Source organism: Symphodus melops, assembly GCF_947650265.1.
Source record: "Symphodus melops genome assembly, chromosome: 23".
NCBI classification, from domain to species: Eukaryota; Metazoa; Chordata; class Actinopteri; order Labriformes; family Labridae; genus Symphodus; species Symphodus melops.
This window is the reverse complement of record NC_136713.1, coordinates 8,689,285-8,702,408: the sequence shown is the minus strand read 5'-3', so window position 1 is coordinate 8,702,408 and position 13,124 is coordinate 8,689,285. Positions and strand designations below refer to the sequence as shown.

General features: G+C 42.7%; 1 protein-coding gene across 2 annotated transcripts in view; it reads left to right on the top strand.

Annotated features, from left to right (window-relative positions):
- LOC306818340 (receptor tyrosine-protein kinase erbB-4-like) overlaps positions 1-13,124 on the top strand; it is a 212,555-nt gene that overhangs the window by 164,270 nt on the left and 35,161 nt on the right. For both annotated transcript variants that reach the window (XM_079335888.1, XM_079335889.1), the window contains 3 exons: positions 1,949-2,103; positions 4,851-4,895; positions 6,946-7,078. In XM_079335888.1, coding sequence (XP_079192014.1) covers positions 1,949-2,103; positions 4,851-4,895; positions 6,946-7,078 — 333 coding nt within the window. The remainder of the gene's footprint in view (positions 1-1,948; positions 2,104-4,850; positions 4,896-6,945; positions 7,079-13,124) is intronic.

Genomic DNA, 13,124 nt, shown 5'->3' with positions numbered 1-13,124 from the left:
TGTCTAAATATCACTTATTTACAATGACATTTCTAGACCTGTATGTTTTTGCAAGGTTCAGGCACTGTTTTAAACCAGAAACACTTGTTACCCACAACCTGAATCCATCATAGTCTATTTCAAAACAAGAAGCTTGCCCAAACTGTCTGTTTGTCATTGTGCAGTCATGTCTTCCCAGTCTTTTTCTTCTGTCTAAAATAGTATACACAAAAAAAACCTAAATGTGCTGTTAAAAGAAAGTTCACTTGCAACACAGTAGAAGAACTTCCTGAAGTCGCCAGAGCCAAAGATGGGGTGAGGAGTCAAGTATGTTTGAGAACCACCGCCCTAAAGGATGCCGATCCAGCCATTCACTACTAGTACATCTACTGGAGTCATTCCAAAAATGTGTACTGATCAAGACACCAAAAAATGAGGGAGGGGGGGGAATACTGTCCAGGTTTAGAAGAACAAGAAATCCCCTTTAAATTGGGCTAAAAACAACAACAATAAGGATTTAGAGATATTCCACATGTGGGCCATGTTGGCTTTTAATCTCCTTTTTAAAAAGTTTGATCTTGAAGTTTTTGCCATACATTTGGTTTCAGCTGCAAATTTGTAGCAGAAAATAGTTCCTCACAAATACATATTTAATCAGTCCTCTTTGAGTTACATTAACTTCAAACAACACGACCCAAATAAGACTTTTTAAGAAACTGTTGTGACCTGTTTTTTGTAGATTTTTTTTCCTCGATTCTGATTAACGGGCATGGGGATTAGCTTTTTGTCTCCCTCTATATTTTCTCTTCTTCTTCTGTCTTTATTTGGTTGTCAGAGGTTTTCTCTCTTTGTGGCCATACATGGAGGCGATTGTAAATACATTTGCGGCGCTACGTTACAGAAAGTTGTACCTAATATGCCGCATGACTTACTTGGTGGAATTCAGCAGTCGCATAAGTAACCTTTTATGACCGTCCTTCGAGACAATAGAGGAGGAGGGAGAGAGAGAGAGAATAAGTGATGAAGAGCGAGCGAGAGGCTCCTCAAGGATGCAGAGAGGCTGCTGACTTTGAGATGCTGGTCACAGTTGAGTAGTAAATAACACCAGAGTCAATCATCCACCGGCGCTCTCGCTCACAGATACACATGCACACGGCATACGCGGACATACTTGAATGCATCCCGACATCTGTATGCGACGCCGCTCGCCCCCGCACACATGCATACGCACAAACACGCGGAGTGAGAATAATGTTTATTGATGGCGTGTGGCTGAATGTGTCAAACTGTGACGAGCTGTCCATCAGGTCAGAGCGTTCGTTATTAGCAACAGACTCCAAAGCCCAATAGTGACGCACACGGAAAGTTTGCACATTTCCATCAAGCTTTCATTGATTTAATTTAACTTCAGAGAACAAGCATAGACACACACACACACACACACACACACACACACATACACACACATTATTTTCCATCTTATTCATGATCCAGCTGCAGCCGAGCACAGTCACTACTTGTCATCTCCTCCCTCACATTCGATGTGCTGTACTTTGACATGACCGGATTCCTTATGCATGTTTCCAGTCTTAAACAGAGGGTGCAGCAGAATACACTCCCTGCAATTTTGATCTGCACATTATGAATCACTGAGAGGGATTCATGCGACTCCTGCTAGCTGCATTAGCAGGAAGGGAAGTGGGCAAATTGGCGTGATTCGCCAAGTTTGAATTTGATTCCGCTGAATTCTATTCACCGTCTCATACATATTTTTATATCTCCATTCTCCTTCTTGCCTAATTTACATTCCTTTTTCCCTATCTTTATTTTTTCCTTGCAGTTTTCTTTTACCTTCCATTCTTCTTGATTTTTCTCGACTTTTCCTCCTCACTAATCTCAACTTTTCTTTATTCATCCCTTGTCCGCCACCCATCCTCTCATCTCTCTGCTCTCCTTGTTCTGATTTCAGGGACCAGACCAATGTGTAAAATGCCTGCACTTCAAAGACGGACCAAACTGCGTGGAGAAATGCCCCGACGGGTTGCAAGGCGCCAACAGTTTCATCTTCAAGTACGCCAAGGCCAACAACGAGTGTCATCCATGCCACGCCAACTGCACCCAGGGGTAAGAGAGAGATGCAGAGAGATCTGTGTGTAAAAATTAATACGCTTCTTTCAAGTGTTCTCACGCCTGTGAGCGGCCTTTTGGCGTAGGTGCTTTTATGCTGCAAACGCACAAAGACAAGGAGAGAAGATGACTCAATCATGCAGCCGCTACATTTCCCCGGACAGCTGCCTTCTGGAGGCCCTCGGGGTCAGGGCCAGAATGCGTTGACCTCGAAGGCCGAGAGTAGTGCAGTCAGATAAACTATGAATGAAGGGATGGGTGCAAAGAGACAGTAGCTAGAGGGGAGATATGGAGCAAGTTATGGGCGTTCTTCGGTAGAAAAAACAACGTTCAAGGATCTCCTCTCTCTCTGATCGAGCATCTTTACAAATCCTTTTTCTTCCTCCCTGAACAATCAGAGCCATCGGAACGTCGTGCTGATGGCACAACAATCCCTTAGAAGTGAACTTTTTAGTATTAGGTAAGCAGAGAGTGATGAGAGGACTCCTAGCTGCTCATTAATTCAAGCTCGTTGAGAAGAGGGCTTTGAACAGCAGGATAGACACAGGAGAACGGGTTTTGAGTGCTCCTGTGTGTGTATTTGTTTGTGTGTGTGTGTGTATGTGTGTGTGTGTGTGTGTGTGTGTGTGTGTATGTGTGTGTGTTTGTTTGGATGCTGCAAGAGAACACAATACACAACAAATTACTGAGCAAATTAGGAGAACAGGCTAACTTCAGAATTAAACTGGTGACATCTTTGGCTCCTCCAAAGTTGCGTCGTTGTCAATTAACGCACCAAACAGCTAATTAGAGAGTAATTCGGGGGGGGGGGGGGGGTTCTACCCGTTTTCTCCAGATATGGTGGAGCGGACATGTCTCTTTCTCTTATTAGTTGTTGGGGTTGTGTTTCAGTAAGGTAGCCCTGTTTCTAAAATGCCAACAAACATGCCTTGTGCTGCGATCAAAGGGCCTGTGCTCTAATTTGTTGAACTACAGTCCCCATAATACTTTTGGAAATGCAATCAGTAAGTATTTTGGTGTGTTCCTTTTTACCTCCGAAGTTGGATGTCAAAGCTGGAAATGATGTCGCAACAGAGTTGACCACTTGCACGTTGGTAACCCGGGGTTACAAAAGATACTGAGAGTGTCCGAGGCGGCGTTCTGACGGCACGTTTGAATCGGTTCTTTGGGCCTTAAACAGACTGAGTGCAACACAAATGGCTGCATGTAACCCTATCAAAAAATGTTGGTTGCTTACAGACTGGCATGCACTAGTATCTTCAGACTCAAACTCTTTTCCTTAGCGTCTCAGATTCTGACTCTCCAGTAGCTGTCACTGACAATAACCTTGGACCACTCTAATGGCTCTCTTTGACTCATGAAGTAGCATCACAAACCCAATCTCAGACTCTGTCTTGATGTTTATCCAGATCAACCAGTTGTTGGAGGGCATGTTAAGATGAAAAGGCTTGCTGGAGGTGTTGTCATGCCAACAACAGATTAGTGTTTAAAGGATAGAGAGGGACACTTGTGAATGAAGGCTGTACATTCTTCTTTTTTTACCCTTTTTACTTAAAAAAAGAAAAACTATCTTCCTGCCTCTTCAAAGACGACCTAACATAGCTCAGTTGAGATAAAAAGACGTCCTGCTAGCAGAGCCAGTGCTTGAAGTCCCTTTAACGCCACTGTTTAGCTTCTTTCTTGAAGATACGCTCCCAGTTTTAGTTTAAAAAAAAAAAAATTCTAAAACCTTGGCTCAATTTCAAAGTGACTTCAAAAGATAAGAGAGGATGAAGACCTAAACCCTGGATGTCGGTACATAAAGAGGGCACATTTTCTTTGGATCAACAGCCGTCATTCTTTTGAAGACTTGTTTTACTTTGACCTCTGGACTTGTGTGTCTGTTTATTTGTTTTGCAGTTTCTGAGCCCATACGCTTTCACACTTTGGTCAGAGTTCTAGGAGTATAGGTAATGTTGTGTATCAGTCCCTCGTGTGCATTGCCCTAGTTAGGGAAGCACATTTGTTTCATCTCTTTCCTTGACAAGTTTGATACTCTATACGCCTGTTAAATATAAAGCAAAAGATAGACATCTGTTAGTGTAGCATAAAGTCTGGAAACAGGTGGAAAAGACCAGCTTGGCTCTCTCCAGTTGGACTTTTAGATAAGATATTCAGCAAAAGGAGCAACAACAATCAACACACAACAGCACAAACCAGCATTTGTCTGAACTTTTGAGGGTTTTTTTGTCCGATGGAACTTGGCCTTTGAGCTGTTTAAATGTGTTATGCTAAGCTATACTAATTGGCTTTTTTAAAAGTTAAAAATAAATAAAAAAGTTTATCCAAGCTGTAAAGGTGAAATTGGACAATATTTGTTTCGTAGATTCAAGCTATAAGAGTGTAGAAGTGTAAAATGCTGTACTGTTTGGAGATATTTTATCCAATTATGAAAAAAAGTGTTAATAGATCTGAAATCGGTGCTGAAGATTTCTTTGGCTTTGCTTTAGCCAATATGGCATAACAATGTATATTTAGAGAGGGTCCAAAGGAATCACATGATGCAGGAATGTATCCATGCCAAAAACCAACAAGAACAATGCCTTCATGTCATACTGACATGCGGTCAGCCGTGCTCGGGATTCAATTTTCCACAGGTCCCTGCCCTGCGACGGCTGATTGACGTGGAAGAAAGACAACATGAGGTTTACTCATAACCTCTCCCTGCTTTAACGGATTGTCTCTCTGCTTTATCTGCCCTGCAGGTGCGTCGGGCCGAGGCTCCAAGATTGTGTCGGGATGATGGACAGGTAAGGAATCAGTGGGTGTGTTTGTGGTGTGTGGCTGGGCCATCAGAGACTGCCACTGGTTATTATATACATCTTAGTTTTATTCCCAATATGTTGAACACATTTGGCATTGACAAATGCATTTATTTGAAATGTTACCCCTCATAGTTTCAATACTGTCATTTTTTCGTATTGGTATTGTGAGTCAGCCCTTTTTCCTTGTTCATGTTGATTTATAACAAATACATATTTTGAGTTTTGTGTCTTTGAAAACAGTCAGCCTTCCTTTTTCCTTTATAATTCAGCATTCAGAGATGGAAAGGTTTGCAAAGCACAACTTTTCCCCAAAAAAAGTCCATATTTACAATTACTGTAGAATCACTGCTAGTTGTCATATCACTAAAATTATAACATAGGAAAAAACAGGCACAAAATAAAGTAGAACAAATAAAAAGTAAAGCAGCTTGTGCGAATAGCCTGAAGACAAAACAAGAACTCCATTAAGAAAACCCATAAAAACGAGTGATCTCTACAACTAGAGCACAATCAAAAGAGTGACAAACTCATTAGAATTCAAACAAACCCATAAAAACAGGGGGCCTCAGCTCCTTCTGAAAAGAGGAGAGAGATTTTTTACTCCCTCTGGAAGGTTTCTGCTGAGGCTCTGATCCCACAGTCCTTCTTTTGCTCTTTTAATGGCATTATTCCCCCGTCTCTTCTGGTGACCTGGTGTTTCTTGTTCATTTGTAAATCCTTTCCTCCTAATTAGAGGAGCCATTTTTGTGTCTTTCACCGAGCAATATCTCTTTAATTTGTTTCATACACTTCTCCTTGTATTATTTTGCGTTCTCATATTTCCTAATGTCTTAAAATTGTCTTCCCATGTGGATCTCCTGGTTGTTGTTTTTTCTCCTTGTCCTTCCTCCCCATCTCAACCTAATAATTCCAAACTGACGCATTACTATTCACCACATGGACATATATCTCATTATGTCAAACCCTGCAGCCTATTTGTAAATTTCAAGCACCCCCTTTCTTTGGGTTGCTATCAATCGATACAGCAGCACCCTCACGCCACCGCAGCTCCTTGGTACATGAGTCTTCCATTAGCTGCTAATGGCCTCCACAGCTAATAGAGTTTGGAACTTCAGGAATCAGGTAGAAGCGGGTGTGATTTTGTGTTGTGTGTAAAAACACAAACAAATAAAAGATGGGCAAAAAAAGATTCAAGCTGTGAAGAAGGTGAAAATGGAATACAAATGGGAAGACAAGAGAGGAAGGAAGAGTATTAGAAGGACCGGATTGAGTGGTAGCATCACCGAAGACCTGAGTGCAAAGGGGAGTATGTAAATGGCAGATGCATTAGTGCCATTATTAGTAGAGAGCTTTTAACTTCCAATCTTTGGGCTCGCCTTAAGATGAATTTCTCCATGAATATTCAGAATCACTTTATGAAGGAAAGGTGCTCTTTATTCTGAATTTATTTGGAGTTGTTAGCAGTAATAGAAAAAAGAACAGGCAATGTAGAGAAAAGGAATTGTTAAGTTGTATGAGCTCGCCCATCACTCGTGAAGAGGCCTCTTGGAAGGTTACTGGATGGGAGAATTTGATTAGATGATTCAAAAGAGCATAGCATTGTTCAAGGCCTCACAACAAAGGTTTTGCTCAAGTGTGCATCATAAAGAAATCTTGAGTGGAGACAAGCTTTTCCTCAGTGCTCACACAAGCTGAAAGCACCTCTTTTCAGAGCTCTGTCTTGTTTTTTTCCCATTGGTTCCATTGGCATCACCCAGTCTCTTAGATCAATAGAAATGGGACACTTGATTAGAGTTTTGTGGTTATTTTCATCAAAGATTTCCAGCATCACTTTTCTCAGCTGCAGCCTGTCGAGATAAAGATTCTAAAAAGTACAAAATGTGCCAACAAGATTTCCTTTTCAGGGAGTATAACAGCAGGGTTGAGACTTCTTAAGCATTGGCTGAGGTTTGCACTTTCTTCCAAATGGCCCTTTCTTGGTTCCTTAATGTTTCAGCATTGTTAAGGTTTCCTCTCTTCCCTCTCGCCTCTACAGGACACCGCTGATAGCAGCTGGTATTATCGGCGGCCTATTCATCATCGTCATCCTGGCACTCAGCGTGGCCGTTTACGTCCGACGCAAGAGCATCAAGAAGAAGAGGGCCCTGCGGCGCTTCCTTGAGACGGAGGTGAGAGGTTAGGGACAACAACATGAAACATGGAGTTGTATGGATCGAATGAAGTCCTGTAGAAGCTGCTGAGGGTAGTCGACTGGTTTCCTTCGGCTGTTGACTTCAGGATGTAATATTGTAGATTGCAACTTCAGTCAACTAGATGCATTATTGTCCTTTTATCATCAACCAATTACCGCAGAATAATGAGTTTTATCGATCCAAAGAAGGACATTTCAGACCATTTCCTCTATTTTACTGTTCATTTGAAAACGTTTCATCAATCAAGAGGGGACACTTCCTCTTATTTACTTTTCTTGGAGCGAAGATCCTGAATGAAGTTCAACCATACACTCGAATGACAATTTAGTTTGGAGTTTTCTATTCTTTGAAAAGACTTTTATTGCAGCCTTTTGGTGCTCTTAGGTTTTCTCACACTTCGCAGACATAGACTTTCAATAGGCAAAGATTCATTAATAGAACAGAAAACTTTGTTTTTCTGTTTTTGAAGGACTCATATTCACTTAGTTTTCTTTTTTGCTCTCTTGATTTTTCATGTCGTTCCTTCCAAAGTGCACTTTCAACATTGTGGCTGACCAATCCAGACTCTTAGCAAACCTTGAAAAACGTTTAGCCTTGACGTTGGTACTTACCTGAGATTTCAAGATTATGCACGGCTGCTATCGCCCATCGATCTGGCCTTGAATAAACTCCATTTCTGGTTAACATAAGACACCAAAACCAGACTTTATGTTCAGAAGAGAAAGTCAGCGGTTGAGTTGTAGATGAGTTCAAGGTTTAAGTGTGTGTTCATGCCCCGCATGATCACCTTTGTGCTTTTACTTTTCATTTCCTCGTCCTGGCGTTCCTCCTGTGAGTGGCCCAGCAGTGCTGTTGTCCCTGCAGGTCCGCTGAGTGGCCTTGCCTGTAGGAGCGGGGCAGGCTGCTTGTCAGTCTGTATTAGTATAATTTACAGGTAGAGGCGACAGTGTTATAGACAGCTGTCAGGCGAGAGAGGAGGAATCTGAGGAGGGCAGCCATGGGCAGTTTCAGCCCCGTCCAAGCCGCACACATCCATCTTAATCACACCGGCCCTGTTCCGACAGCGCCTTGACCGGGAGGGAAGTCTTCAGCCCAAGCAGATTCGCTAATGTACTGTCACAGATAAGGAGGAGGAGCAGGATGGAGGGGGATCGTCTTGACCTCTTTGTACCTCCCTGTGTGAAGTAATCCTTTGGCTGATTCATCCGCCTGCAAAGCTAAACGTGAAATGAAGCCAACCGAGTCAATTTCTCCGAGCCTCCGAGGAGACCTAATTGGGTGTAAAAGTAATTAGACATAATCAAATCTTTAACAGTCACAGGTTGGCCCGAGGTTTGGACAGACCACCCATTAAGAGGAGGTCATGGGTTCAGGCCCCTCAACGAACAATATGCATGCACATTAGCGGCCTTGTCGTGTCCCGATCTTGACACTGAACCTGCTCAGGCTATGTAGCCCACTCAGCCGCTGTAGCATTAGCAGAATGCAATTCAACATTTGGTGACCTGAGATATGAATTGTTTCTGTGGTGAAGTGAATTAACCACCTGTAGGTAAAATAAACAGGGTTGACCATATATGAAGGAAAAAGGAAAGGAACATCAGCATTTGCAAAAAGAAATGGGATTAATTAACATCTGGTAAAACAGCTTCCTCACGAGTTTTGAAATCAAAATATCTTGTTATAGGTCGACTCTAATCCAGCATAAAGTTATTTTAAATTGTACTGAGGCATGGTATGTGTTAGGGCATACCTGTAATTGATGTGTCTACAACATGTCAATTCTGCTGTTTGAAACCAGTGGAGTCGCCCCCTGCTGGCCATTAGAAAAATGCTTGGTAAGGTTATTTTTATATTGGTTTGAAGTCCACTTCCAGTATACAGTCTATGGCCTGGATAGAGCCTGATTCTGCAGCTCATTTCGCACAGAATCAGCACTTGGTATTTAAATTTTTATGTAAGGTTTTGTGCATTCACAAAGACACTCTTTCTTGTTCACACTCCACTCCTTGCAGTCTGAATCACACCTTCCAAAAGGTTTTCTGTCTTTTTTTTTTTTTTTTTTTCCCCATCTGATGAAAGCACATGATAGGCTTTTTGGACAGGCTGGGCGAATGTGGATTCTCTATTCAAACGAATAATCGAGCTGAGTCTGAGTCTGTGAATGAAGATCAGGCTTGTCAGGATGAGGGATTTTGGGGACTGCAGAATCTCTGGGACTCCTTCTCTCTCGCTGTCTGTGTGCTACAGTCTTTTTTTTTATTCAAACAAAGCACTCACCTTTGGGTGTCAGACAGGGGAAAGAAGCCTTTGGCGCATGCTGTCAGAACGTGATCTGAGCGCTCAGACAGCATTTCCATATCAAGGACACGTGTGGTGGCTGCTGTGCTGCATTGACTCGTAAAACACACCTCTTTATCATTTCCTTTGTAATACTTTTTTTCTGTCTTTTCTTGAGTCTTCACTTTCTTTTTTTTATCCATCTGCTTGCCTTGCAAACATTCTTTACTCTTCCATCTTTTTATCCCTGGCTTTTTGTTTCTCACCTTGGAAGAAATATATGGACTGATAAAAAAAGAAAAAAGTCTCACACTGTGCTGGCTTTTGAAGACGCCCCTGACAACAAATTGCTTTTCTCAGAGTAGAGGCAGCACAAACAGCCAGAGTAACCCCCCCCCCCCTTTCTCCCTCGGACCCCCAGGCCTTAGGGTTAGACCCTTGACCCCAGTCCAATGAAGCCAAACTAATGCACTTGAAATCGCCCTCTTCTTCCCCTTCTACCCCTTAAAGGTCCCCTTCCAGCTGCTTTGTACACACACATACAAACGGGGCCTTGTGAGTGTTTCAGCACCACAGGCTGCGGACAGCTCCCATGCTGCTCACACGCTCTGAACAAGGAGGATGTCAGCATTCAGGGACGCTGGACAGCTCCTGTTGTTTCGCGCTACAAATGCATGCAGTGCAGCCAGGGGTTGTTCAAACACACTGAACCTGATGTGAAAGTAATACTGAATTAACAGGGATTTAGAGGACACCAGATAAGTCATGTGGAATCGAACAGGTGTGAGAAGCATCACTTCTCTTTAAAGTTGAGCCAAAAAAACTGTATTATTTTATTTTGTAGTACTTTCCCATCAAATCTGGACTTTCATTTTTAAATCAGGCTGATGTCATTACGTTAAAAAGGTTGTTTTTCTCCAAATCTTGTTTTATTTCAACTTTTGCATCAATACTTTTTGTTTGTCCTGATTTGGTGGTATTTCCAGTGTGAAATAAAAAGGCCTTAGGTCACTGTTTGAAAAGGATTCATAAAAAATGTTTAACTTTGCCATCCACGTACGTCACATTGTGAAATGAGATGGAGTCAACAGCGTGTTTTGTGATGTCTCACGCCTGCAGCCAGTCCGTTCAGCCTTTTAGTTTAACTACTGTTGTGATATTACAGTCATGACTGGAGAGGCAGTATTTCAGGAGCTTACTCTGATGCATTGATGCCACTTTCATCCTGTCTTTTTTGTTTTTTTTCTTGTGTGTCCTAAAAACAAACCAAACCTCATTCGGCGTTTAGGACATTATCAACTTCTCCATTCCTTTAAGAATGTTTCTGTCAAAGGTTTCTTTTTGTAGAAGAAACGGAAAGTGTAATCAAGATGTCCAAGCTCAAACAAATGGCCGTAGCTTGTGCAAACGTTTGTGGCTATTTTCCCCCTTATTCCTTTTACACCACGTAACAAATGTAGCGTTTTATTCAGGGTAATGTGAACATTAAAGCCTTTACCTGAGGGTCCGCAGAGCAAGTCTTGTGTTTGGTGACAATGTTTACTTATTCAATCCAGAATAATTCCATGAATGTATTCCTGCTCCGGGCTCAAACATGCTGCTTATTTGTCCAATGAAGCATCCGAATCCTCTCCGCCGTGCCGCCAGTGAAGCTCATTTGTGCAGCGGCATGGTGCATTATTAGCGGGTAAATAGAGTGGCGTGGAGAGTGTGTGTGTGAGCGAGAGTGAGCTCAGGAGAGTTTCAGAGTGTGTGTGTGTGTGTGTGTTATTTAATAGACCTCTCCTCATCAGTCCAGGTCCAGTCGAGTCTTAATGAAACAATAACAGCTACAGCCAGTCACCATCTGCTCTTAGCACCGCTGCTCCCCACGCTCCCTCTCCTCTTGAATCGCTCCATTTCTCACCTCTCTCTCTCTCTGTTTTTGTCCCTCCATTCATTCTGTGTATACACACAAGCAGATCTTTGCCCTAACACCAGGCTGATGTGATGCATGTGACCCAAGCATGTCCTTCGTCTTTAAGCAAATAACGCCAAGAGTTATTGGTTTGAACTTTGTTTTTTATTCAAATCTCCCTCGGCTGAAGAGGCCGTTTTGGTTGACCTTGGTCAACCTGCCTTCAAAAGAAGCTAAGTGAATGTTTCGATGCCTTTCAAAGGATGGTCTAAACACCATCTGCCTTTTTCAAACATGACGAAAAAAGGAGAGTCTGTTTGTACACTGACATGTGAAAGCTGGGAAAATGCAATGATGCAATGTTTCATCCTTCTGAAGCAAGTTTCCTTTTGCACACAGCGATTAGTTTCCCTACCTGTGTGATCTGCACCACAATCTAAACCCTGAAATGTAGGGGCGGCAGTAGCTCTGTAGTCTGTAGTGAACCGGGGAGGGTTGCAGGTTCAAGTCCCAGTGTGGAACAAGTCTGGAAGTTGGTCTGGCAGGTGGAGAGGTGCCAGTTCACTTCCTTAGCTTTGCCCCCCAGAGCCCCGGCCACAACAATCGCCACTAAACGACATGACATTGCCGAGCTGCGGGCAATGTCAACCATTGTTGGCCGGTGGCTCATATTGTGCTGATGGTTTTATATCACGTTAAGTACGAGCGTGCACGGCTGACCGACTGATATATGGTCTCATTATGTTGTTTGATGGCCGTGGTCGGGGCAGTGTGATTATGCCGCTGAATGAGAGACCCGATAGGCTGATAGGCTCATTAAGACGAGTATTGATCAGAGGTATTGACTTGTTGTGTGTGTGTGTGTGGTTGGTTGGTGCTGAAAGTGTCAGTTATTATGCTGCTGTTTGGGTTTTCAGATGTTGTCTGGATGACAAAGGTGGGAAAAAATCAAATACTTGGTACTTTGGAATGATACTGTTTGCAGTGTTTTTAAGGTGTCCTTACATCAGCCTTGTTTTTTGCTCCTTTTTGCACATGTGTCAGTTCTCTTATTTTATCCGCTCTCTGTGAAATGTCTCTTCTTGTTCCTGTGGAGAAGGTTTTCTCCTGCAGGGCTGCTTTGATTATGATCTTAATGGATCGATTAGTGTCGGATTTTTAGAGACAATCCTTTGGTCAATAAAATGTCAAAAAAAAAGACTCACTCTCACAGTTTGTCTCTAAATTGCTTCTTTTGTCAAAGCAAGAGTCTAAAAGGATTATTCCAAACACAGACGCTTCTGATCTTTATGTTGAAATTCAAGCCTGAAGTTAGAACTTCTTTGATTTAAAATTCACCAAAAGGGTTCAATGATCGAACTACTTCAAAGATACGAGGAGGTTTGTTGTCCTTGCAGAACCTGTGGAATTAAAAATAAAAGAGCTGAATAAAGTAACAGGACTAGAATCAGGAGGTGATCTTTGGTGATGACTCTTCTTCCCATAGGTCAGCTCTATACATTATCCATCTCTGATTGTTAAATGTGTGTATTGTAAAAATGTATGTATGGCCAGCTGCTCCCCCCCTCCAGCTGAGATCTCTTCACGGCTCGGTTACAGGTGCCAGTTCCTGCTCTTTATATTTAGTATCCGCGGCTTTGCTGAGCGCTGAGGCGGGTGGCCCCGGCCAGCTGCTGGGACGCCGTTCAGTGTCAGCTGTTCCTGGCAGCGTGGCAGAGCGGAGGAGGCTTGTCATAACCTTGAATTGGAATTGTTTTCTATGTGCACAGCTGGTGAGCTGCTACTCTTTGTCGGGCTGTGATAGCGGCCCGACACCAAACTGTGATTTGTTTAGCAGTGGGCTCG